Source organism: Giraffa tippelskirchi, chromosome 5 (genome assembly GCF_054371585.1).
Source record: "Giraffa tippelskirchi isolate mGirTip1 chromosome 5, T2T-mGirTip1v1.2.pri, whole genome shotgun sequence".
In the NCBI taxonomy this organism is placed as follows: Eukaryota; Metazoa; Chordata; class Mammalia; order Artiodactyla; family Giraffidae; genus Giraffa; species Giraffa tippelskirchi.
The window spans coordinates 107,819,559-107,847,167 of record NC_137279.1 but is presented as its reverse complement, the minus strand read 5'-3'; the positions used below and the strand labels follow the sequence as shown (position 1 = coordinate 107,847,167).

The window sequence follows — 27,609 nt, the reverse complement described above, 5'->3', positions numbered from 1 at the left end:
TCCTACTCTTTGTGACTCCGTGGACTGTAGCCCACCAGGCTCCTCCGTCCATGCATTTCTTCAGGCAAAAATACTAGAGTGGTAGCCATTCCCTTTTCCAGGGAATCTTCCCGACTCAGGGATCGAACTCAGATCTCCTGCACTGCAAGCAGATTCTTTACTGTCTGAGCCACCAGGGAAGTGCTTCCAATGCTTAGCTATTACTAAAAAATGTAGCACTAAAACCCCTATATGTTCATCTTTGAGTGCTTGGGCAATAACAATTTTGATGGTCAACAAAAGTTGATGATGACCAATATCAGTGAATCCATATTTGCATAATTCTGCCTCATTTTGGAGTATGTAATGGAGGAAAAAATAATTGTTACAAATAATTTGTTTTCTTGGTTTGTATTTTCTATTAAGTAAATATCTATTTACAACTTTCTTTTTTAGAATTACAGAATGAAAACTTAAAAGAATCAAATGAGAAGCAGGATCATTTGACATCAGAACTACAAGATATTAAAATGTCTTTGCAAAGAAGTGTGGTATGATTTAAAAATTGATAAATTCCTAATAATCCTCGCACCATCAATCAGTCAACAAATGTTTATTGAATGCTAATACTATGTAAAAGGCCCTGAAGCTTCAAATAGAGAAGATAGAATCTCAAAGTGCTTATAGTTTAATAGAGACACTTGATAAACACACCAAAAGTATAACTAAAATGCAAGACTATGCTAGGTATCAACATGATTCAGGCAAAAATTCTACAATATTTCTAAGAATTGAAAGAACACTATGGACTGGATTGGTTAGAAAGACTCCATGGATAGGCTGGGACTATAGATGGGCTTTGGAGCAATGGTGAATGGAAATGATTAGTGGGTGGGGCACTCCAGATTGGTCAGTGTGGAGTAGAAGAGGGTGAGAGGGTAAGGAGAGACCGGGGTCAGAGGGGTGGCAGGTTTAGGGGTAAGGGGTGAGAGGCAACAAATTTACAGAAAGCAGATGAATTCAGCTTTTTTTTCTTAAGCACTTGGTTCATAGCTTTTGTTTGTATTTTATTTCATTTAGAATGCTCAAATGGCTTTAGAGAAAGATTTACAGATAGCAACCAAAAATATATATCAACTCACTGGAGAAAAAGAAGCTCAAATGGAAGAATTTAATAAAGCTAAAGCTGCCCATTCATCTGTGGTTACTGAACTTAAAACTACTATCTGCAACTTGAATGAATTATTGACAACAGAACAGCAAAGGTAAAGTTACTGCTTATTTAGCTGAATAAAAAACAATTCACTTCTAATATTCAGTGCCATTTTCTATTCATTGTCAACTGACTGGTAATTCCTATAATAACTGTAACCAAGTATCTTTTTGTATATAAACTGGGAACACATTTAAAGAGTTTGTATTGGGTAGGCAGGTATCCTAGGAAAAGAGAGAAGGTATTCTCTAGGATAGTTCCTGTGCATGCTTTTCATAGAGTTAAGCAATATAGATAAGCTCATAAGGACTGATGCAGTGATATGACATATTTAGTTAAACTGTGGGTTATTATATAAAAATAACTTCCTAGGTTGTTGATTTATCTTACTGGGGTCTGTAACTTTCATTCTGATATACAAATTTTAGCAACTAGCCTGGTCCAGAGTAGGTACTCAAACATTTTAAATGAATCAATGAATATGGTTAGATATATATAAAATAATTGATTTGTATCTCATTTAAATTGTTTTTCTAAAACATGAGTTGAAAACTCCATCTGTTTTTCACTACTTTGTATTAAGGAAATGTTTATACAAAGTTGTATTATGAGGCCTACATAGTTATCTTTGTCCCATTAGTATAAGGGTTAATTTAGTCTGGAGGATGAAAGAACAAGCTTCTCTATGAAGTCTTGACCTGGGCCTAACAGAGTTTCTTCTCTACTGCTTATGTATGGTGAGGGAACAAAAGCTAGATTTTCTGGCCCATTTACTCTTGTGTACTCTTGATTGACCTATCCAGGTGATTTTCAGATTTTCAGCTTTTAAGTGACCTTATATGTCATTTGCTTTATAGATGAGGAAATGGAAAACTAGAGGAGTTAAGTGAATTGTGTAATTCTCATATTTATATTGTTCCTAAGGCAGAATTCAGTATAATAGTAGTTATATACTTAATCTCTTTCAAAGCTCTGCTGCTGCTGCTGCTGCTAAGTCGCTTTAGTCGTGTCCGACTCTGTGCGACCCCATAGATGGCAGCCCACCAGGCTCCCCCATCCCTGGGATTCTCCAGGCAAGAACACTGGAGTGGGTTACCATTGCCTTCTCTGCTTTCAAAGTTCTAGGATGTATTAATTTGATAATCATCAATAGCTAAGAGATAAATCATGATAAAAGCTGTGAGGTTTTACGTAGATTTAATTAATATACAACTATGTATGTGTATTAGTAATATCTTATTTTAACATGTTACAATATCCAGCTAAAGTAGATTGTCAAGAAATGTGTAATAATTGAATGAATGAATCTATCTTATAATAAGCTATGTCATTGCTAAATTGTACCAGTTTTAATTATTAGATGAATTATGACTAAAAAAATATTTTAAATGATTTTACATTTTACATTGAACTAATATGTTTTACAAGATTGGAAAAAAGTGAAGATGAATTGAAAGTACTTACCATGAAACTTCAGAAGAAATCAAGTGAACTGGGTAAGTTTTAGAGAATAACATATGTACCTGATAATATTAGCCAATTTTAAAACCATCAACATTATTTCAGAATAAAATATAGTTTCTCCTCTGTCATTTACCAATAGTGATTATTTGATAACTATTAATTTGATTTTTAAAATAGAAATTTAGATCTTAAGAAAGACTTATTCAGATTCATCATGCAGCTCATAAATATCAAGAATTGTAAGGGGCCTAAGAGATACTTTTGTAGTTTTTTTCTTACTTTAGGATCCAGGGATCTTAATAATTCTTAGTGTGAAATGTCTATTACATTTTAATTAAATTTTGAAGTTTCATTGAGTAGTCGTGTTGGATTATGAACTAGTTACAGGAAACGGTGCCCCTGTTTTATCACATGGTATTGTTAATATTCAATTTTCATGGCCAAAAGTGAGAAATTTGTAGTTGTCTTGTGAGTTTATGACCATTTAATTAGCTAATCTAAAAACCCTATATTTCATATTTGCAAAGCTTCATATCTACAACTGTGGAGAATTGGAAACATATATAAACATCTTTTTCCCCAGTTTGGGTGAAAACCATTATTTTTGTAAATTAAACTAGGATTGGCAGTTGTTTTTCTAGAAATCTCTATAACTTTCTGTAATCTTTATTATTAACTTTGAATTAATTTGGTGCTTTTCTTTCATGGTTTTGCTTTTCTTCACTAATTGTTGTTTCTTGATTACTCATCTAAGTGTTTGAGAATCCGTATTTACTCATGTGTTTGTTACAGTCTGATTCTTTTGATTATGGGAAGAGATGGGAGTTTCTGTAAGGAAGGGTGGGCTTTGTATTAAATAACTTGTCTTTTGGTTATAGAAGGGGCTTCCTGGGTGGCTCAAATGGTAAAGAATCTGCCTGCAATGCAGGAGATGCAGGTTTGATCCCTGAGTTGGGAAGATCCTCTGGAGAAGGGAATGGCTACCAACTCCAGTATTCTTGCCTGGAGAATTCCATGGACAGAAGAGCCTGGTGGGCTATAGTCCATGGGGTTGCAAAGAGTCAGACACGACTGAAGAACTAACACTTTGGTTATAGGGAATGCTTATGTTGCTTAGAGTTTACGAGCTCTTACGGGTAGTGTCACGTCCCTTTGGCTCTAATTCCCAGAATTCTTGGTTTAACCCGAGGTGGACTGTGTGGTTGGGCATGTGGATACCTGGTATAGTTGTTCACATAGCCTGATTGAATTAATATGGGTTCTCCCCCACTTCACTCCCCAAGGATTCTTCAACATTTGAGTCTGTTAATATTAGACTGTCTGATTTTGTTAATTTATATATATATATATTTTTTTCTTTTGCACTTTTTATTTTGTATTGGGGTATAGCTGATTATTCCCCAACATGTATTGAATCCGCCTGCAATGCATGCAATAGAATGCAATATTAAATCTGCCTGCAATGCAGGAGACCCTGGTTCAATCCCTGGGTTTGGAAGATCCCCTGGAGAAGGGCTAGGCTACCCACTCCAGTATTCTTGGACTTCCCTTGTGTCTCAGCTGGTAAAGAATCCTCATTCAATACAGGAGACCAGGGTTCGATCCCTGGGTTAGGAAGATCCCCTGAAGAAGGGTCAAGCTACCCACTCCAGTATTCTGGCCTGAAGAATTCCATGGACTGTCTAGTCCATAGGGTCGCAAAGAGTCAGACACGACTGAGCGACTTTCACATAGCTGATTAACAATACTGTGATAGTTTCAGGTGAATAGCGAAGGGTCTCAGCAATACATATACATGTATCCATTCTCCCCTAAACCCCCTCCCATCCAGGTTGCCACATAAAAAAATATGGAACGCTTCACAAATTTGCATATCATCCTTACTCAGTAGCCATGCTAACCTTTCCTATGTCATTCTAATTTTGGTATACGTGCTGCTGAAGCGAGCACTATATATATACTTTATGGGATTGAAAGTGAATGTAGACACATGATCAGTCCACTATTTTTAACCAGTCATTGAGTTTTAAAAAATTAACCGTTTTATCTAAAATGAATCTTTGTGGTTAAATAAGTTTTGCATGTGGCAGGTTTTTCTTTTAGACTCTATATTGGCATTTCATATTTTGTTGATTTTTCTTAGAGACTTTGGGCAGTTATTACAAGTTCCTTGTTTGTTTTTAATATACAGAGTCTGGGAAATTTTCAGTCAATCTGTTATGTCTCCAATAATTAATAACCCTTCACAGTGACAAAGGACAATGTTTCAGGTATCATAAAATTTTAAGTGACAACTAGACATCATTTGGGAACTTTATAGATATTTTTTTAAATGTAAGAAAGAAAAAAACAGGAGGTTTGAACTGAGAAGGCTTTTTAATTTATTACCTTAATGCTGAATTCATGGAAATATAGAGGGAAAAGCATTCTAAATTGTTATTATTTAGGGTGACAAGAAGGAAGGGTGTTGGTAAAGAAAACAAGAGTAAGAGTTAAGGAAACAGAAAATCTTAAGAATGCAAGGTCTTGAAAACTGAAGGGAGACAAGTAGAGAGTGGCTACGAGTATCAAATACTGAAAGCTCCACAATGTTAAGGACTGAGAATTTCACCACAAAATGGGTGTTGGTGATCTTTGAGATCATAATTTATTAATGAAGATGAGCTTTACTTTTGCATGGGATTAAGAAATGTAGATAAATAATAACAATTAATGATAACAATAGATAATAACACCACTTTTGCATGGGATTAAGAAAGAAATTTAGATAGATAACAAATAGGAATTTGGCTACAAAACAAAACAAGCAATTTAACAATAGTATGAAAAAGACAGAAAGGTCAATCATACATTTTTATTTTGTATTCAAATAGGTATTTAGATAGGATATGGGGAAATTGAAGATTCTGCTACAGAGTCAATATATGTTGGTAATATAGCAACTGAAGTCTTAGAGGAGATGGAAATGTTGAGATCCAGAACAGTGGTCAGAGTTAGCTTGAGAAAAGTGAATTAATTCTCCTTTAAAATTTGAAGATTGAAAGACCACATGTTTAGATAATAGTGAGTTGAAGGTACAGGCACGTGCTGTGTGACTTCATTTTATATAGATCCATTGCTTGTTTTGTTTAATGGACTTTGGGCTCATTTGGTTGTGGAATTAATTTTATCGAAATGGTACTACTAATATATGTCCATTATTATTTTGCATCTGATCCATTTGCACTTCCTCTATGCTTTACTGTGCTCTAACTGTATTATTTAATTGATTGACATAGCAATTAATTAATTGATGGTTTTGAACTGTGGTGTTGGAGAAGAAACTTGAGAGTTCCTTGGACTGCAGGGAGATCCAACCAGTCCATCTTAAAGGAAATCAGTCCTGAATATTCATTGGAAGGACTGATGCTGAAGCTGAAACTCCAATACTTTGGCCATCTGATGTGAAGAACTGATTTATTAGAAAAGACCCTGATGCTGGGAAAGATTGAAGGCGGGAGGAGAAGGGGACGACAGAGGATGAGATGGTTGGATGGCATCACCAACTCAATGGACATGAGTTTGAGTAAGCTCTGGGAGTTGATGATGCACAGGGAAGCCTAGCGTGCTGCAGTCCTTGGGGGTGCAGAGTCGGACACGACTGAGTGACCAAACTGAACTGACTGAATTGTATTAATTCATCTCTCTTGGTTTTTCCTTTTCAAGTGCTATTCTTACTTCTTGTCTCTTCTTTCCTATTTTTTAAATCTACTTTTAACACATTTAAATTCTTGTGCTTTTTTCTTTTTTTTAGAAGAGATGACCAAGCTTAAAAATAACAAAGAAGTAGAACTTGAAGAATTGAAAAAAATCTTGGTAAGTATATAGGTTCTCTTATTTCTATGTAGCAGTTATTTTTCAAAATAGTATTAAATCCAATGACTTAGACTCTCATAGAGTTTTATGGTAGCTTTTTCAGCTAAAATATTTTTTAAAATTATATTTGGTTTTAGCAAAGCCACATTTCTATCTCTATTAATTTTTATAATACATTTTGATAACTCTCTTGGTGAAAGTATTTATATTATTTAAGCATGTGTTGATAGTATATTTAAGTGAGATAAAATGTGTATATTCTGTAGCTGATTGTAAATTTGGTGTGCCTTTGATACCTTTGAGACACAAAGCTGCCCTTTTGAGAAAGATATATACGATATATATTCAGTACCTATGTTTAGTGTTCAGGTAGAATCATATTTATTTAATGAATTTCTTAGCATAAGGGCTTCATTGTGTTTTAATTGATTATAATGTGTAGATCATGGGTTGGTAAACTTTTTGTAAAGTACTAGATAGTAAATATTTTAGGCTTTGTGGCTATATAGAGAATGTTAATTTTCTCCTTCCCCTCCTTTTTTTCTTCTTTTATTTTTAACAATCTTATAAAAATGCTGGAAACATTCTTAATTCAAGGGCCTGCAAAAGAAGATTGTGGGCTGACTTTGTCTTGGAGGCTGTAGTTTGCCAGCTTTGCTTATAGAAGACAATATTGTTTATGATTACAGATATTTGATTTTGGGTTTAACCTGTCACATCTCTACCTGATTTTGCAACTCCTAATTCTTCCATCTCTTCGGAAGCACTGTTTCCAAATGCTTATCCTTTCTTCAGCAAATTGCTTTCATTATTCTTGCAAATAATATTTACATTTCTTTCAAATTTGATAATATAAACTTATACTTCAAGTCTCAGCTTAAATATTAATTCTTTAGAAATCTTTCTTGACATTCTTAACTAGTTTAGATCTCCATGTTGTTGTTTAGTTGCCAAGTCTTTCCTGACTCTTTGCAACCCCAAGGACTATAGCATGCCAGGCTTCCCTGTCCCTCACCATCTCCTGGAGTTTGCCCAAGTTCATCCATTGAATCAGTGATGCTGTCCAGCCATCTCATCCTCTATATCCCTCGTCTCTTTCTGCCTTCAATCTTTCCCAGCATCAGAATCTTTTCCAATGAGTCAGCTCTTTGAATCAGGTGGCCAAAGTGTTGGAGCTTCAGCTTCATCATCAGTCCTTCCAATGAGTATTTCAATGAGTATAGCAGTCTGAATTTTTCCTTTTATAGCACTTACCACAAATAAAATTTATTTTGGTATAATTATTTACAGCTTTATTTGCCCTTTAGAGTCTCCTTTACGTAGTATAGTAGATGGTACATAGTAGGTGGTCAGCAGATAAAACAGTGGAATGCTCCAATAAGAGCTAAGCACCCATATCTTGGTTGCCCTGTAACCACAGTGAACAACACTTTGTAAGCCTTTTACAAATATTCATTGGATAAATTAACACTATAGTATTAGTTTTACATTCCCACATGGACAAGGTTTGGTTTAGGGCTTTGTTCTATTTGAGCAGCAATAGACATAGTTAATGGGCTTCTCTGGTAGCTCAGCTGGTAAAGAATCTACCTGCCATGCAGGAGACCCTATTTCGATTCCTGGGTTGGAAATATCCCCTGGAGAAGGGATAGGCTACCCACTCCAGTATTCTTGGGCTTCCCTTGTGGCTCAGCTGGTAAAGAATCTGCCTGTAATGCAGGAGACCTGGGTTTGATCCCTGGGTTGGGAAGATCCCCTGGAGGAGGTCATGGCAACCCACTCCAGTATTCTTGCCTGGAGAATCCCCATGGACAGAAGAGCCTTGTGGGCTACAGTCCATGGGATTGCAAAGAGTTGGACATGACTGAGCTCCTAGTCTTGTTTTTGTTGACTGTATGGAGTTTCTCCATCTTTGGCTACAAAGAATATAATCAATCTGAATTTGGTATTGACCATCTGGTGATGTCCATGTGTAGAGTTGTCTCTTGCATTGTTGGAAGAGGGTGTTTGCTATGACCAGTGTGTTCTCTTGGCAAATTCTGTTAGCCTTTGCCCTGCTTCATTTTGTACTCCAAGGCCAAACTTGCCTGTTACTCCAAGTATCTCTCGACTTCCTACTTTTGCATTCCAGCCCCCTGTGATGAAAAGATTATCTTTTTTGGGTGTCAGTTCTAGAAGGATTTGTAGGTCTTCATAGAACTGGTCAACTTCAGTTTCTTTGGCATCAGTGGTTGGGGCATAGACTTGAATTACTATGATGTTGAATGGTTTGCCTTGAAAACAGATCATTCTGTCATTTTTGAGATTGTACCCAAATACTGCATTTCAGACTCTTTTGTTGACTATAAGGTCTACTCCATTTCTTCTAATGGATTGTTGCCCACAGTAGTAGACATAATGGTCATCTGAATTAAATTCTCCCTTTCCTGTCCATTTTAGTTTACTGATTCCTAAGGTGTCGATGTTCAGTCTTGCCATCTCCTGCTTGACCACATCCAATTTACGTTGATTCATGGGCCTAACATTCTAGGATACGATGCAATACTGCTCTTTACAGTACTGGACATTACTTTCATCACCAGACACATCCACAGCTGAGTGTCATTTTCACTTTGTCCCAGCTACTTTATTCTTCTGAAGCTATTAGTAATTGCCCTCTGCTCTAACCCAGTAGCACATTGGACACCTTCTGATCTGTGGGGAGAGGGACTCATCTTCCAGTGTCGTATCTTTTTGCATTTTCATACTGTCCATGGGGTTTTCTAGGCAAAAACACTGGAGCTGGTTGACATTTCTCTCCTCAGGGGATGACTTTTTTGTCAGAACTCTTTACTGTGGCCCGTCTGCTTTGGGTCACCCTGCACAGCATGGCTCATAGCTTCTTTGAGTTATGCAAGCCCCTTCACCAAGACAAGACTGTGATCATGAAATAATCACACTTAAATTCAGGATGGGGAACACATGTAAACCCATGGCTGATTCATATCAATGTATGGCAAAAACCACTACAATATTGTAAGTAATTAGCCTCCAACTAAAATAAATTAATTAATTTAAATAAAAAAATTCAAACAGTCCTTCAAAGGTAATAATACAATGGTATCAAGGACAATAAAGGATTAGTTCACAGTGTAATTAGATTTGAACAATTTAGGGGTTTTCCAAGTGACTATCTGGTAAAGAATCTGTCTGCTAGTGCTGGAGGGCACAGGACACGTGGGTTTGATCTTGAGTTCGAAAGATCCCCTGGAGGAGGAAATGGAAATCCACTCCAGTATTCTTGCTTGGAAAATCCCATGGACAGAGAAGCCTGATAGATTCACAAAGAATTGGATATGACTGAGTGACTGAGCACAAACTATTTCGAGAATTTAGGAGAGCTTTTTTGAAAAAGTAAAGATTGAATCGAAATCCATGTTTTCCTCTAGGAGTTTTATAGTTTCTGGTCTTACATTTAGATCTTTAATCCATTTTGAGTTTATTTTTGTGTATGGTGTTAGAAAGTGTTCTAGTTTCATTCTTTTACAAGTGGTTGACCAGTTTTCCCAGCACCACTTATTAAAGAGATTGTCTTTTCTCTATTGTATATTCTTGCCTCCTTTGTCAAAGATAAGGTGTCCATAGATGTGTGGATTTGTCTCTGGGCTTTCTATTTTGTTCCACTGATCTATATTTCTGTCCTTGTGCCAGTACCATACTGTCTTGATGACTGTGGCTTTGTAGTATAGCCTGAAGTCAGGCAGGTTGATTCGTCCAGTTCCATTCTTCTTTCTCAAGATTGCTTTGGCTATTCGAGGTTTTTTCTATTTCCATACAAATTGTGAAATTATTTGTTCTAGTTCTCTGAAGAATATCATTGAAAGCTTGATAGGGATTGCATTGAATCTATAGATTGCTTTGGGTAGTATACTCATTTTCACTATATTGATTCTTCCAATTCATGAACATGGTATATTTCTCCATCTATTTGTGTCCTCTTTGATTTCTTTCACCAGCGTTTTATAGTTTTCTATATATAGGTCTTTTGTTTCTTTAGGTAGATATATTCCTAAGTATTTTATTCTTTTTGTTGTGATGGTGAATGGAATCCTCTATGATCCACCTCCCAAAATATTGGAAATAAAAACAAAAATAAACAAATGGGACCTAATTAAAATTAAAAGCTTTTGCACAACAAAGGAAACTATAAGCAAGGTGAAAAGACAGCCTTCGGAATGGAAGAAAATAATAGCAAACAAAGCAACAGACAAACAATTAATCTCAAAAATATACAAGCAATTGCTGCAGCTCAATTCCAGAAAAATAAACGACCCAATCAAAAAGTGGGCCAAAGAACTAAAGAAACACTTCTTCAAAGAAGACATACAGATTGCTAACAAATACATGAAAAGATGCTCAACATCACTCATTATCAGAGAAATGCAAATCAAAACCACAATAAGGTACCATTTCACGCCTGTCAGAATGGCTGCTATCCAAAAGACTACAAGCAATAAATGCTGGAGAGGGTGTGGAGAAAAGGGAACCCTTTTACACTGTTGGTGGGAATGCAAACTAGTACAGCCACTATGGAGAACAGTGTGGAGATTCCTCAAAAAACTGGAAATAAAACTGCCATATGACCCAGCAATCCCACTGCTGGCCATACACACTGAGGAAACCAGAATTGAAAGAGACACATGTACCCCGATGTTCATCGCAGCACTGTTTATAATAGTCAAGACATGGAAGCAGCCTAGATGCCCATCAGCAGATGAATGGATAAGGAAGCTGTGGTACATATACACAATGGAATATTACTCAGCCATTAAAAAGAATGCATTTGAATCAGTTCTAATGAGGTGGATGAAACTGGAGCCTATTATACAGAGTGAAGTAAGCCAGAAAGAAAAACACTGATAGAGTATACTAACACATATATATGGTATTTAGTCAATCGGTAAAGATAACCCTGTATCAGTTCAGTTCAGTTCAGTTCAGTCGCTCAGTCATGTCCGACTCTTTGCGACCCCATGAATTGCAGCACGCCAGGCCTCTCTGTCCATCACCAACTCCTGGAGTCTACCCAAACCCATGTCCATCGAGTCAGTGATGCCATCCAACCATCTCATCCTCTGTCGTCCTCTTCTCCTCCTGCCTCCAATCTTTCCAGCATCAGTGTCTTTACCGATGAGTCAACTCTTTGCATCAGGTGGCCAAAGTACTGGAGTTTCAGCTTCAACATCAGTCCTTCCAACGAACACCCAGGATTGATCTCTTTTAGGATGGATTGATTGGATCTCCTTGCAGTCCAAGGGACTCTCAAGAGTCTTCTCCAACACCACAGTTCAAAAGCATCAATTCTGCGGCGCTCAGCTTTCTTCACCGTCCAACTCTCACATCCATACATGACCACTGGAAAAAACATAGCCTTGACTAGACGGGCTTTTGTTGGCAAAGTAATGTCTCTGGTTTTAAGTATGCTATCTAGGTTGGCCATAACCTTCCTTCCAAGGAGTAAGCATCTTTTAATTTCATGGCTGCAATCACCATCTGCAGTGATTTTGGAGCCCCCAAAAATAAAGTCTGACACTGTTTCCACTGTTTCCCCATCTATTTCCCATGAAGTGATGGGACCAGATGCCATGATCTTAGTTTTCTGAACGTTGAGCTTTAAGCCAACTTTTTCACTCTCCTCTTTCACTTTCATCAAGAGGCTCTTTAGTTCTTCACTTTCTGCCATAGGGGTGGTGTCGTCTGCATATCTGAGGTTATTGATATTTCTCCCAGAAATCTTGATTCCAGCTTGTGTTTCTTCCAGCTCAGCGTTTCTCATGATGTACTCTGCATAGAAGTTAAATAAGCAGGGTGGCAATATACAGCCTTGACGTACTCCTTTTCCTATTTGGAACCAGTCTGCTGTTCCATGTCCAGTTCTAACTGTTGCTTCTTGACCTGCATACAGGTTTCTCAAGAGACAGGTCAGATGGTCTGGTAGTCCCATCTCTTTCAGAATTTTCCACAGTTTATTGTGAGCCACACAGTCAAAGGCTTTGGCATAGCCAATAAAGCAGAAATAGATGTTTTTCTGGAACTCTCTTGCTTTTACAATGATCCAGCAGATATTGGCAATTTGATCTCTGGTTCCTCTGCCTTTTCTAAAACCAGCTTGAACATCTGGAAGTTCATGGTTCACGTATTGCTGAAGCCTGGCTTGGAGAATTTTGAGCATTACTTTACTAGCATGTGAGATGAGTGCAGTTGTGCGGTAGTTTGAGCATTCTTTGGCATTGCCTTTCTTTGGGATTGGAACGAAAACTGACCTTTTCCAGTCCTGTGGCCACTGCTGAGTTTTCCAGATTTGCTGGCATATTGAGTGCAGCACTTTCACAGCATCATCTTTCAGGATTTGAAATAGCTCAACTGGAATTCCATCACCTCCACTTGCTTTGTTCATAGTGATAACCCTGTATGTGAGACATCAAAAGAGACACAGATAAATACAACAGTATTATGGACTCTGTGGGAGAGGGCGAGGGCGGGATGATATAGGAGAATGGCATTGAAGCATGTCAATTATCACATGTGAAACGAATTGCCAGTCCAGGTTCAACGCATTATACAGGGTGCTCGGGGCTGGTGCACCGGGATGACCCAGAGGGATGGGATGGGGAGGGAGGTGGAAGGGGGGTTCTGGAAGGGGAAAGCATGTACACCCATGGTGGATTCATGTCAATGTATGGCAAAACAAATACAATATTGTAAAGTTAAAAAATAGAAAATAAACTAACTTAAGTAAAGTATCAAATAATAAAATGTATATATTGTAACAATAAAAAAAATAGAAATCCAGAGAAGGACAAGAAGTGTTTATCAGGTAGGAGAAATTTTATATACAAAGATCCTTTGATAGGAAGGAGTATGCTGAATACAACATGGGGTGAAAAGAAGAGTGTGGTGCAAAATGAGGCTAGAGAGGTATAGGAGCCTAGTAATTTGTGGCCTTTTAAATCATATCAGCAGAATTTTTATTTATTCTAATTGTGATGAGAAGCTGTAAAGAATTTTAGCAGAGAATAGCTTGGTCAGATTTGCATTTTGAAAGGCTCATTTGGTTTGCAGTACAGAGAACAGAATATATTAAGATAGAACAGTTAAAAATAGACAGACAGTCATAGGATTCAGAGAAGAGAACTTAGGCTGGGATATGGTGGTGGTAGTGAAGAATAAATGGATGATTTTGAGAGATATTTAAGATTTAAACACTTTCGGTTGATATAGAATTATACTACCATTTGTTGAAAAGACTCTTCTTTTTCTTTGTGTATGTATTTACTGTTTATTTATTTTTGTCACACCAAGTGGCTTGCAGGATCTTATTTTCCCAATCAGAATGAACCCATGCTCTTGGCAGTATGGAGTGCTAACCACTGGACTTCCAGGGAATTCCCAAGACTCTCCTTTTTGTGTTGAGTTACTTACGCACATCTGTTAAAAAATTGACTATTCTGGAATTATTTCTGTTTCATTGATTTTTGTGGTTTAGCCATTCACCAGTGTTTGGCTTACTGTAGCTTTTTATAGTGAGTCTTAGATTTGGGTAGTGTGATTCCTCCAGCATTATTATTCTTTTAAATTTAATTTTTTTGGATGTAGTGTGATCACACTGAAACTGTTACTCTAAAGTCTGTCCTTGGAGCAAGTGCACACACATGTGCGTAAGCGCACACATGATTCTTACTAACTTATACACGCACACCTCATCCAGCTGAATGAATCCCTTTTCTCTTGCCTTCTATCATTTTCCTTCTTTCACTTCCCTTCCCCACCATCACCCTTCCATCAGACACTGCCTCAGCCTAGCTATTGCCACCCATTTCACCTGAATCCCATCCTTATTTCTCTTTTTCCCTAAGGCAGACTCCTTGGTTGTAGAGGTAAGGGGAAAATGACTCTGAGATTACCCTGTGTATATAAATTTTATTTTAAAAATTTAATTGTACTTTATTTTTATTCCAGTTTTCTTGAGATTTGTCACACAGCAATATATAAATTTAAGGGGTACAAAATAATGATTTGACTTACATATATCACAATACATTTACATCCATCATCTCAGACAAATACAGATTAAAGAGATAGAAAAAAGATTTTCCTTGTGATGAAAACTCTTAAGATTTGTTCTCTTAACAACTCTCATATATAACATATAGCAGTTTTAATTATATCATATTGTACAGTACATCCCTAGTACTATTTATTTTATAACTGTACCTTTTGACAGCTTCATCCAACTTATCATCCCCTCTTGTTTCCCCCACTTCCATAACTGTAAATCTGATCTTTTTTTTTAAGAGTTTATTTTTGAAGTATAATTGACCTAAAACACTATGTTAATTCCTGTCACACACCAGTGATTTTATATTTATAAACATTTCAAAATGATCACTGTGATAAATCTAGTTACAACATGTTACCACACAAAGATATTACATGGGTATTGACTATATTATCTTCCCATGTTGTGCTAGTGGTAAAGGACTTGCCTGCCAGTATAGGAGACATAAGAGATGCAGGTTTGATCCCTGGATTAGGAGGATCCATTGGAGGAGGGAATCCAGTATTCTTGCCTGGAGAATCCCATGGACAGAGGAGCCTGGTGGGCTATAGTCCATAGGGTTGCAAAGAGTCAGACACAACTGAAGCTACTTAGCATATATTCTCTACATTGTACGTTTGATACCTGTGACTCATTTATTTGCAACTGGAAGTTTGTACCTCTTAGTCTCCCTTGCCTATTTCTTTCCGACCCTTAAATCTGTAATCCATTTTGAATTTATTTTTGTGCGTGATGTGAGTGAGTAATCCAGTTTGATTCTTTCGCATGTAGCTGTCCAGTGTTCCCTATACCATTTATGAAAGAGGCTGTCTTCTCTCCATTGTATTTCCTGCCTCTTTTGTTGTACATTAATTATGTTATAGTATGGTGGAACGGAGAATGCAATGGCACCCTACTCCAGTACTCTTGCCTGGAAAATCCCATGGACGGAGGAGCCTGGTAAGCTGCAGTCCATGGAGTCGTGAAGAGTTGGACACGACTGAGTGACTTTACTTTCACTTTCCACTTTCGTGCATTGGAGAAGGAAATGGCAACCCACTCCAGTATTCGTGCCTGGAGAATCCCAGGGACGGGGGAGGCTGGTGGGCTGCCGTCTATGGGGTCACACAGAGTCGGACACAACTGAAGTGACTTAGCAGCAGTAGCAGCAGCAGCAGTATGGTGGAAAGCGCCATTGGTATTTTGATATGAATGCAATGAATCTGTAGATTGCCTTGGGTAGTATGGTCATTTTAACATTAATTTTTGAGTCCATGAACATGGTATATCTTTTAATCTTTTTTTTGGTTAGTTTCAATTTCTTTCATTGGTATCTTATAGTTTTTCAAGTAGAGATTTTTTTCTTCTTACAATTTTTCCTAGATGTTTTATTCTCTTTGATGTGATTATAAATGGGGTTGTTTTCTTATTTTTTCCTTCTGATAGTTTGTACATTACATAGAAATGTAACAGATTTATGTGTATTAATTTTGTACCTCCAACTTTACTGAAATCTTTGAGTCCTAGTAGGTTTTTGGTGGTGTTTTTTAGGATTTCCTGTTTATGGTATCATGTTATCTGCAAACAGTGACAGTTTTATTTCTTCCTCTGTAATTTGGATTCCTTTTATTCCTTTTTCTTTTATGATAGATGTGGCTAGGATTTTCAATTCTGTGTTAGATAGAAGTGGTGATAGTGGGCATCCTTGTCTTATTGCTGATCTCAAAAGCAATACTTTTAGCTTTTGACCATTGAGCATGATGTTAGTTGTGGGCTTGTTATATATGATCTTTTTTATGCTGAGGTATGTTCCCTCTATACTCACTTTCTGGAGAATTTTTAGCATAAATGGATATTGAATTTTGTCAAAAGCTTTTTCTGCATCTATTGAGATGATCATATGATTCTTATTCTTCAACTGGTTAATGTGGCATATCACATTGATTTGCAGATATTGAGCCATCCTTGTATCTGGGATAAATCCCACTTGATCATGGTGTGTGATCCTTTTAATGTATTATTGAACTTTGTTGTTGTTCAGTTGCTCAGTTGTGTCCGACTCTTTGTGTGCCCGTGGACTGTAGCATGCCAGGCTTCCCTGTCCTTCACCATCTCCCAGAGCTTGCTCAAACTCATGTCCATCGAGTTGGTGATACCATTCAACCATCTCATCCTCTGTCATCCCCTTCTCCTCCTGCCTTCAATCTTTCCCAGCATTAGAGTCTCTTCTAATGACTTGGCTCTTCACATCAGGTGGCCAAAGTATTGGAGCTTCAGCTTCAGCATCAGTCCTTCCAATGAATATTCAGGACTGATTTCCTTTAGGATTGACTGTTTTGATCTCTTTTCAGTCCAAGGGACTTGAGAGTCTTCTCCAGCACCACAGTTCAAAAGCATCAATTCTTTGGTGCTCAGCCCTCTTTGTGGTCCAGCTCTCACATCCATACGTGACTACTAGAAAAACCATTGCTTTGACTATATAGACTTGGTTTGATGATATTTTTCTGAGGATTTTTATATCTAATTTCATCAATGATGTTGGCCTTTAATCTTCTGTTTTTTGTGGCATCTTTGTCGGTTTTGCAAATACGGTTAATACTGGCCTGGCAGAATTAGTTTGGAAGAGTTCCTCTCTCTGCAGTTTTTTGGACTAGTTTGAGAAGGACAGGTTTAATTTCCTTTTAAATGTTTGGTAGAATTCATCTATGAAGCCATCTAGTCCTAGACTTTTGTTTGTTGGAAATTTTTAAAATTAATAATTCAATTTCATTACTGGTAATTGGTTTGTTTATACTTTCTATGTCTGCCTGGTTGATGTTTAGAAAATTGTACATTTTTAAGGAATTTGTCACTTTCTTCTAAGATATCCATTTAATTGGCATTTAATTGTTCATAGTAATCTTGCATGATCCTTTGTATTTCTGTGGTATTGGTTGTATTTCTTTTTTATTTCTGATTTTGTTGATTTGAGCCCTCTTTTTCTCTTGATGAACCTCCTAAATAAAGTTTATTAATGTTATCTATCTTTTCACATAACCAGCTCGTGGTTTTGTTGATCTCTTCTATTGTTTAGTCTCTCTTTAAAAATTTAGCTCTGATTTTTATGATTTTCTTTCTTCTAGTGACTTTTCTGCTTCCTTTGAGTGTCGGTTAGGTTATTTGAGATTTTTTTGTTGTTGTTTCCTGAGAGGTAGACTTGTATCACAATAAACCTCCATCTTAGAACTGAGTTTGCTGCATCTCTTAGATTTTGGATTGTTGTTTTTTCATTTTTTTCACCATGTATTTTCTGTTTTCTTCAGTCTTCCATTGGTTGTTTGGTAGCATATTGTTTAGTCTCCACATGTTTGAGGATTTTTTTCCCGTGTAGTTTTTTTCTTTGTAGTTGATTTCTAGACTCAAAGTGTGGTCTGAAAAGATGCTTGATATGAATTGAATTTTCTTAAATTTACTGATAATTTTTGTGGCCTAGCATGTGGTCTATCTTGGAAAATGTTCCATATATACTTTAAAAGAAAGTATATTCTACTGATTTTGTATGGGATGTTCTCTATAAATATGTTGAGTTCATTTGGTCGAATGTGTCATTTAAGGCCATTGGTTTTCTGTCTGGATAATCTGTTTATGGGGTGTTAATGTCTCCTGTTATTGTGTTACTGTCAATTGCCCCCTCTATGTCTGTGAATTTGCACTATGTATTTAGATACTTCTATGTTGGGTGCATATATATTTATAATTATTACATCATCTTTTTGATTAATCCCTTGGTCATCATGTAACATCTTTTGTCTTTTGTAATAGTCTTTGTTTGATATAAGTGTTGTTACCCTGGCTTACTTTTGATTTGAATTTGCATGGAATACTTTTTTCCATCCCCTCACTTTTAGTCTGTGTCTTTAGATCTGAGGTGAATCTCTTATAGGAAGTGTGTATATATATGTGTGTATATATATATATATATAATATGTATGTATATATATATCATTTTTTATGTTCACTCAGATACTCTTTGTCTTTTATTGGGAGAATTTATTCCCTTAGTCCATTTCACTTGAAGTGATTATTATTAGATATGTTCTTATTGACATTTAAAATTTTTGTTTTTTGTTTTTTTCAAAGTTAAAACAGGTTTATTTTTTTTTTTATTTTATTTTTATTTATTTATTTATTTTTTTTAATAATTTTGTGAAACCTATCAGAGCTTTCTTATTTGTTGTTGTTGAAGTATAGTTGATTTTACAAATTGTGCTACTTTGAGGTGTACAGCAGAGTGATTTAGTTTTTTTCAGATTAAATTCCATTGTAGGTTATTATAAAATATTGAATATAATTCCATGTGCTATACAGTATATCCTGTTGATTATCTGTTTTGTTTGTAGTAGCTTGTATTTGTTAACCTCCTACCCCTAATTTGTCTCTCCCACTTCCTTCTCCCTTATGGTAACTGTAAGTTTGCTTTCTACGTTTGTGAGTCTGTTTCTATCTTGTATATACATTCATTTGTATTATTTTTTAGATGCCACATATAAGTCATATGATATTTGTATTTTTCTCTGTGGCTTTTTTACTAAGGTCCATTCATATTGCTGCAGATGGCAGTATTTCATTCTTTTTATGGCTGAGTAGTGTGTGTGTGTGTGTGTGTAGACATCTCTTAATACAATCATCTGTTGATGGGCACTTGGGTTGCTTCTGGGTTTCTTTGTCTTGGCTGTTGTAAATAGGGTGGCTTAAACATTGGAGTGCATATATCTTTTTGAGTTTGTGTTTTAGTTTTTTGGATATGTGCCTGGAGTGGAATTGCTTCAACATTTGGTAACTTTTAGTTTTTAAAGGAACCTCCATACTGTTTTCCCTAGTGGCTGCATCAATTTATTACCACCAACAGTGTACTAGGGTTCTCTTTTCTCCACATCCTTTCCAACATTTGTTATTTGTAGACTTTTTGGTGACAGCTATTCTCATAGTTGTGAGGTGATATTTAGTTGTGTTTTTTTATTTGCATTTCCCTAGTAATTAGTTATGTTGAGCATTTTTTCATGTGCCTGTTAGCCATTTGGATGTCTTCTTTGGAAAAATGATTATACAAGTCTTCTGTCCATTTTATGATTTGACTGGTACTTTTGATATTGAGCTCTATGAGCTGTTTGTATCTTTCAAATATTAACTTCTTGTCAGTCTATCATTTGCAAATATTTTCTTCTATTTTGTAGGTTGTCTTTTTGTTTACTAGATGGTTTCTTTTCCTTTGCAAAAGCTTTTAAGTTTACTTGGATTTCATCTATTTATTTTTGCTTTTTTTGCCTTAGGGGCTGATCCAAGAAAGTATTGCTTATGATTTATATTAAAAAGTATCCTGCCTATGTTTTCCTCTAGGAATTTGATGGTTTCTAGTCTTACATTTAGGTTTTAATCCATTTTGCATTATTTTTATGTATGGTGTTAGGGAATGTTTCTAACTTCATTATTTCACATGTAGTTGTCCAGTTTTCCCAGCACCAAAGAGACTGCCTTTTCTCTATTGTACATTCTTGACCCCTTTTATTATAGATTAATTGACAATAAGTGTGTGGATTTATTTCTGAGCTCCCTGTTTTGTTTCATTCATCTGTGTGTCTAGTTTTGTGCCAGTACCATACTGTTTTGATTACTTAGCTTTGTAATATCATCTGAAGTCATTGAGGATTTACCTCCAGCTTTGTTCTTTTTTTTTCCCCCAGGAGTGCTTGGCAAGTCATGGTCTTTTGTGGCTCTCTATATATTCTAGGATTACTTGTTCTAGTTCTGTAAAAAATGTAATGGGTATTTTGATAAGGATTGTATTAAATCTGTAGATTGCATTGAATGGTATGGTCATATTAATAATTCTTCCAATCTAAAAAGCATTTCTTTTTATTAAAGTATTTTTAATTGGAGGATAATTGCTTTATAATTTTGTGTTGGTTTCTGTTGTACAACAATGTGAATCAGCCATAAATATACATATATTCCCTCCCTCTTGAATCTCCCTCCTGCCCTTGCCGTTCTACCTCTCTATGTTGTCACAAATCACTGGGCTGAGCTCCCTGTATTATACAGCAGCTTCCTACTAGCTATCTCTTTTACACATGGTAATGTATATATTTCAGTGTTACTCTCTCAATTTGTCCCACGGTCTCCTTCTTCTGATGTGTCCACAAGTTCATTCTCTATGTCTATGTCTCTGTTGCTGCCCTACAAATAGGTTCATCAGTACCATTTTCTAGATTCCATATATATGTGTTAATATTTATTTTTCTCTTTCTGACTTACCTCACTCTGTATAAAGGCTCTAGGTTCATCCATCTCAGTTCAACTGACTGAAATTCATTCCTTTTTATGACTGAATAATATTCTATTGTATATATACCACAATTTCTTTAACCATACTTCTGTCAATGGACATCTAGGTTGCTTCCATGTCCTGGCTATTGTAAATAGTGCTGCAGTGAACATGGGAGTACATGTGTATTTATGAATTATGATTCTATGAGGATATCTGCCCAGTAGTGGGATTGCTGGGTCATGTGGTATTAATAATTATATTCCTAGTTTTTTTAAGGAATCTCCATACTGTTCTTCATAGTGGCTGTATCAATTTACATTTCCACCAACAGTGTAAGAGGGTTCCCTTTTCTCCACATCCTCTGTAGCATTTATTCTTTTTAGAATTTGATGATGCTGACCATTCTGACTGCTGTGTGGTGACACCTCATTGTGGTTTTGAATTGCTTTTCTCTGACAATGACCAGTATTGAATATCTTTTCATGTGTTTATTGGACATATGAATATCTTCTTTGGAGAAATGTCTGTTTAAGTCTTCTGCCCATTTTTTTTGCCATTGGCTTGTATGTTTTTCTGATATTGAGCTGCCTGAGCTGCTTGTATAGTTTAAAGATTAATGTTTTGTCAGTTCTTTCATTCGCAATTATTCTCTCCCATTGTGAGGGCCATCTTTTCAGCTTGTTTATACTTTCCTTTGTGGTGAAAAAGCTTTACAATTTAATTAGGTCACATTTATTTGTCTTTATTTCCATTACTCTAGGAGGTTGGTCATAGAGGATCTTGCTGCGATTTATGTCAAAGAATGTTCTGCCTATATGTTTTGCTAAGTTTTCTTGTTTCGGGTCTTATATTTAGGTCTTTAATTCATTTTGAGTTTGTTTTTGTGTATGGTGTTAGGAAGTGTTCTAATTTCATTCTTTTACACATTGCTGTCCATTTCTCATAGCACCACTTATTGAAGAGGCTGTTTTTCCTCCATTATGTATTCTCGCCTCCCCTTTGCCAAAGATAAGGTGTCCATTGGTGCATGGATTTACCTCTGGATTTTCTATCTTTTTCCATTGGTCTTTGTTTTAGTGCCACTACCATGCTGTTTTGATGATTGTAACTTTGTAGTATAGTCTGATGTCAGGAAGGATGATTCCTCCAGCTCCATTCTTCTTTCTCAAGATTTCTTTGGCTATTTGGGTTCTTTTGTGTTTTCATACAAATTGGCTTCCCTGGTGGCTCAGGTGGTAAAGAATTTGCCTGCAATGCAGGAGACCTGGGTTTGATCCCTGGGTTGGGAAGATCTCCTGGAGAAGGAGATGACAACCCACTCCATTATTCTTGCTTGGAGATTTCCATGGACAGAGGAGCCTGGTAGGCTACAGTACATGGGATTTCAAAGAGTGGGACGTGACTGAAAGACTAACAAACACACACACACACACACACACACACACACATGAATTGTGAAATTTTTGTTCTAGTTCTGTGAAAAATGCCATTGGTAATCTGATAGAGATTGCATTGAATCTGTAGACTGCTTTGGATAGTATAGTTATTTTCACAATATTGGTTCTTTCAATCCAGGAACAAGATATATCTCTCCATTAGTTTGTGTGGTCTTTGATTTCTTTCACCAGTGATTTATAATTCTACATACAGGTCCTTTGTCTCCTTAAATAGGTTTATTCCTAGGTATTTCACTCTTTTTGTTGCAGTGGTGAGTGGGATTGATTCCTTAATTTCTCTGTTGATTTTTCATTGTTAGTGTATAGGAATGCAAGAGATTTCTGTGTATTGATTTTGTATCCTGCGACTTTACTAAATTCATTGATTAGCTTTAGTAATTTTCTGGTGATATCTTTAGGGTTGTCTATGTATAGTAACATGTTTTCTGCAAACAGTGAGTGTTTTACTTCTTTTTTTCAGTTGAGATTCATTTTATTTATTTTTCTTCTCTGATTTCCATGGCTAGGACTTCCAAAATTATGTTGAATTATAGTGGTGAGGGTGGGCACCCTTGTTTTATTCTTGATCTTAGAGAAAATGTTTTCAGTTTTTCACCTTTGAAAATAATGTTTGCTGTGGATTTCTCACTTTTTTCCTTGATGAGTCTGTCAATTTTGTCTTCTCAAAGAACCAGCTTTTAGTTTTATTGATTTCTGCTATTGTTTTCTTCACTTCTTTTACTTTTATTTTTGCTCTGATCTTTATGATTTCTTTCCTTCTACAAACTTTGGGGTTTTGTTCTTTTTCTGGTTTCTTTAGGTGTAAAGTGAGGTTGTTTATTTAACATTTTACTCATTTCTTGTGGTAGGCTTGTATAACTTCCCTCTTGGAACTACTTTTGCTGCTTCTCATAAGTTTTGGTTTGTTATGTTTTCATTGTCATTGTTTCTATATATTGATTTTCTCTTTGATTTCTTCAGTGACCTTTTGGTTATTTAGAAGCATATTGTTTAGCCTCCACGTATGTGTTTTTTACATTTTTTTCCTTTAGTATGTAATCTCATAGCCTTGTGGTCAGAGAAGATGCCAGATACAATTTCAGTTTTCTTAATTTTACTGAGGCTTGATTTGTGACACATGATGTGATCTATCCTGGATAATGTTCCATGTACACTCAACAAGAAAGTGTATTCTGCTGCATTTGGATATAATGTCCTGTAGATATCAGGTAGGCCCATCTATATGCAGATGACACCACCCTTATGGTAGAAAGGGAAGAGGAACTAAAGAGCCTCTTGATGAAAGTGAAAGAAGAGAGTGAAAAAGCTGGCTTGAAATTCAACATTCAGAAAACTAAGACCATGACATTCAGTCCCGCCCTTCATGGCAAGTAGATGGGGAAACAATAGAAACAATGAGAGACTTTATTTTCTTGGGCTCCAAAATCACTGCAGATGGTGACTGCAGCCATGAAATTAAAAGACACTTACTTCTTGGAAGAAAAGTTATGACCAAACTAGACAGCATATTAAAAAGCAGAGACATTACTTTGCCAACAAAGATCTGTCTAGTCAAGGCTATGGTTTTTCCAGTAGTCATGTATGGATATGAGAGATGGACTATAAAAAAAGCTGAGCACTGAAGAAATGATGCTTTTAAACTGTGATGTTGGAGAAGACTCTTGAGAGTCCCTTGGATTGCAAAGAGATCCAACCAGTCCATCTTAAAGGAAATCAGTCCTGAATATTCATTGGAAGGACTGATGCTGAAGCTGAAACTCCAATACTTTGGCCATCTGATGCGACGAACTGACTCACTGGAAAAGACTCTGATTCAGGGAAAGATTGAAGGTGGGAGGAGAAGGGGATGACAGAGGATGAGATGGTTGGATGGCATCACCAATTTGATCAACATGTGTTTGAGCAAGGTCTGGGAGTTTGTGATGGACAGGGAAGCCTGGTGTGCTGCAGTCCATTGGGTTTCAAAGAGTCAGACATGATTGAGTGGCTAAACTGAACTGAACTGAGCCTGTTGTGTCATTTTAGGCTTGTGTTTCCTTATTAATTTTTTTTTTGATGATTTGTCCATTGGTGTAACTGGGGTTTAAAAGTCCCTTACTATTATTGTGTTATTGTTGATTTTCCCTTTTATGTCTGTTAGTGTTTGGCTTATGTATTGAGATGCTACTATGTTGGGTACATAAATATTTACAATTGTTATGTTTCCTTCTTGGATTGATCTCTCGATCATTATGTAGTCTCCTTCCTTATCTCTTGTAATATTCTTTAAAGTCTATTTTGTCTGATATGAGAATTGCTATTCCACCTTTCTTTTGATTTCTATTTTCATGGAATGTCTTTTTCCATCCTCTCATTTTCAGTCTGTATATGTCTCTAGGTCTGAAGTGGGTTTCTTGTAGTATATACATGGGTCTCATTTTTGTATCTATCCATCCAATCTGTGTCTTTTGGTTGGATCATTTAATCCATTTGTATTTAAAGGAATCATTGGTATATATATATGTGTGTGTGTGTGTGTGTATGTGTGTGTATATATATATATATATATTCGGAGAAGGCAATGGCACCCCACTCCAGTACTCTTGCCTGGAAAATCCCATGAATGGAGGAGCCTGGCGGGCTGCAGTCCATGGGGTCACTGAGTCGGACACAACTGAGTGACTCCACTTTCACTTTTCACTTTCATGCCCTGGAGAAGGAAATGGCAACCCACTCCAGTACTCTTGCCTGGAGAATCCCAGGGACGGGGGAGCCTGGTGGGCTGCCGTCTATGGGCACAGAGTCGGACACGACTGACGCGACTTAGCAGCAGCAGCAGCAGCATATATATATTCCTATTGGCATTTTCTTAATTGTTTTGGGTTTGTTTTTGTAGGTCTGTTCTTTCTCTTGTGTTTCCTGTCTCTGGAGGTCCCTATACTAAAGCATTTATTTTACAGCTGGTTTGGTGGTGCTAAATCCTCTTAACTTTTGCATGTCTATAAAGCTTTTGATTTCTGTATCAGTTTTGAATGAGATCCTTGACAGGTAGAGTAATCTTGGTTGTAAATTTTTCTCTTTCATTACTTTAAATATATCCTGTCATTCCCTTCTGACATGTAGAGTTTCTGCTGAAAGACTGGCTGTTAACTATATATGGTTTGCCTTGTATATTACTCGTTGCTCTTCCTTTGCTGCTTTTAATATTTTTTCTTTGTGTTTAATCTTCATTAGTTTGATTGATATGTATGTTGGTGTGTTTCTCCTTGGGTTTATTCTGTAAGGGACTCTCTGTGCTTCTTGGATTTGATTGACTATTTCCTTTCCCATGTTAGGGAAGTTTTCAGCTATAATCTCTTCAAAAATTTTCTCAGACCCTTTCTTTTTCTCTTCTTCTTCTGGAACACCTATAATTCAAATATTGGTGCATTTAGTATTGTCCCAGAGGTCTCTGAGACTATCCTCAGTTCTTTTTATTCTTTTTTCTTTATTTTGCTCTTCAGCAGTTATGTCCACTATTACCTTCTTTCTGTTTTTCTGCTATTGATTTCTTCTAGAGTATTTTTAATGTCAGTAATTGGGTTGTTTGTCACTGTTTGTTTACTCTGTATTTCCTCTAGGTCCTTTTTAAGTGTGTTAAGTGATTCTCACATTTTCTCCATTCTAATTTTGAGATTTTGGATCATCTTTACTATCATTACCCTAAATTCTTTTTCGGGTAGTGTGCCTATTTATTCTTCGTTTATTTGGTCTTATTGGTTTTTACCTTGTTCCTTCATTTGCACAATATTTCTCTGTCTTTTCATTTTATCTGACTAACTGTGTTTGAAGTCTCCTTTCCCCAGGCTATAGGGTTGTAGTTACTCTTGTTTTTAGTCTCTGTCCTCAGTAGGTGACTTTGGCCCAGTGGTTTGTGTAGGCTTTGTGTTGGTAGGGACTTGGTGCCTGCATTATGGTGGAAGAAGGTGAGTTTTTTTCCTTCTTATGGGTAAGGCTGTGTGAGGTGGTGTTTTGGAGTTTCTTTGGGAAGCCTGTCTGTTAGTGATTGATTTGTGATCTTGTCTCGCTTGTTACTTGGGTAAGGTATTCTGTGCTAGGTGCTGCTGGCAGTTGGGTGGTGCCAGGTCTTGGATACAGGTGAAGGCCTTTGTGGAAGTTCTCACTGATTAATAATACTCCTTGGGGTGAGGAGTTCTCTGACAATCCAGTGTCCTGTACTCATTGCTTCCAGCCCAGAGACTCAGGCCCAGTCTCTGATTGAGGAAGGAAGATCCCATGAATTGTTTTTTATGGTAATGAATGAGATTAAAACAAGCACACAAAAACAGAAAAAGCAAGAAACAAAAAATGAACTCAAGACAAATGGTAAAGGCAATACCAGATAAATAGTAACAATAACAAAGTAACATACACCCCCACACACATATACACACAAACAAAACCAAAACAGTCCAAAGAAAACAAAGTACAAGAGAGTGGCCTGGCTAGTAAAGGAAACCAAAAATGATATTAACCAATTAGAAACAAAACTAAAACAGAAAACAAGTCCAAAGCAAAGTGCCAACTGAGGAATAAAGCAAAGAAAACAAAACAAACTAACAAACATGGTGGAAAAAAAGAATGAAAAAAAAGAAAAAGAAAAGTTAAATAGAAACATATAAAAAAGATTTATATATATTTAAGAATAACTACAAGATAAGAAAAATAAGGAAAACAAACAACTCCCCCCAAAAGCAACCAGAGAACTGTTCAGAGCCAACATAGAGGTAAAAGTATATAAAGGAAATAAAAAGTATGATTAAAAAAAGTTCTCAAATGCTTAAATCGGGATAATAAGAATAATGAAAACAACCACAGCAACAGAGAAAAAAAGAAAAAAATCTAGAAGCAACTACAGAAGAAATCAAAATACAAGAATAATAATAAATGTTTTGCTTGGGTCTCAGCTGTCAGCGCCTTTTTCCCCACTGTGAGTCACAGCCCACTTTCACCTCCAATACTGGGGGAGGGGCTGGTCTCTGGACCTGATGTAGGGACAACTCAGTCTCTAATCTGGCCCTACTCCTGCATGTTCTTGCCTCCAATGTCCACAGCTGCCAGAGCTAGGGCATTTTCTTTTGTGGGAACACTCGTTGTCACAGTGTCTACCCAGTTGATTGTATGGATTTAATCTGCTGCTTGTATAGCTGGTGGAAGGGTTTTTGATCCTTTCTTTAGCCATTCCATCCCTGGAGCTCAGTTGTGGTTTTATCCCTCCCGCTGCACGTGGGTCATCCACAAG

At 36.5% G+C, this 27,609-nt stretch overlaps 1 protein-coding gene and 1 non-coding gene across 7 annotated transcripts in view; one reads left to right on the top strand and one right to left on the bottom strand.

Annotated features, from left to right (window-relative positions):
- SYCP1 (synaptonemal complex protein 1) overlaps positions 1 to 27,609 on the top strand; it is a 125,341-nt gene that overhangs the window by 37,680 nt on the left and 60,052 nt on the right. For all 6 annotated transcript variants that reach the window (XM_081493333.1, XM_081493332.1, XM_081493334.1 and 3 more), the window contains 4 exons: positions 436 to 530; positions 1,060 to 1,244; positions 2,621 to 2,688; positions 6,450 to 6,511. In XM_081493333.1, coding sequence (XP_081349459.1) covers positions 436 to 530; positions 1,060 to 1,244; positions 2,621 to 2,688; positions 6,450 to 6,511 — 410 coding nt within the window. The remainder of the gene's footprint in view (positions 1 to 435; positions 531 to 1,059; positions 1,245 to 2,620; positions 2,689 to 6,449; positions 6,512 to 27,609) is intronic.
- Positions 4,500 to 4,606, bottom strand: LOC145508067 (U6 spliceosomal RNA). Its single transcript, XR_014055334.1, has one exon. It is a non-coding gene; the product is annotated as a U6 spliceosomal RNA (small nuclear RNA).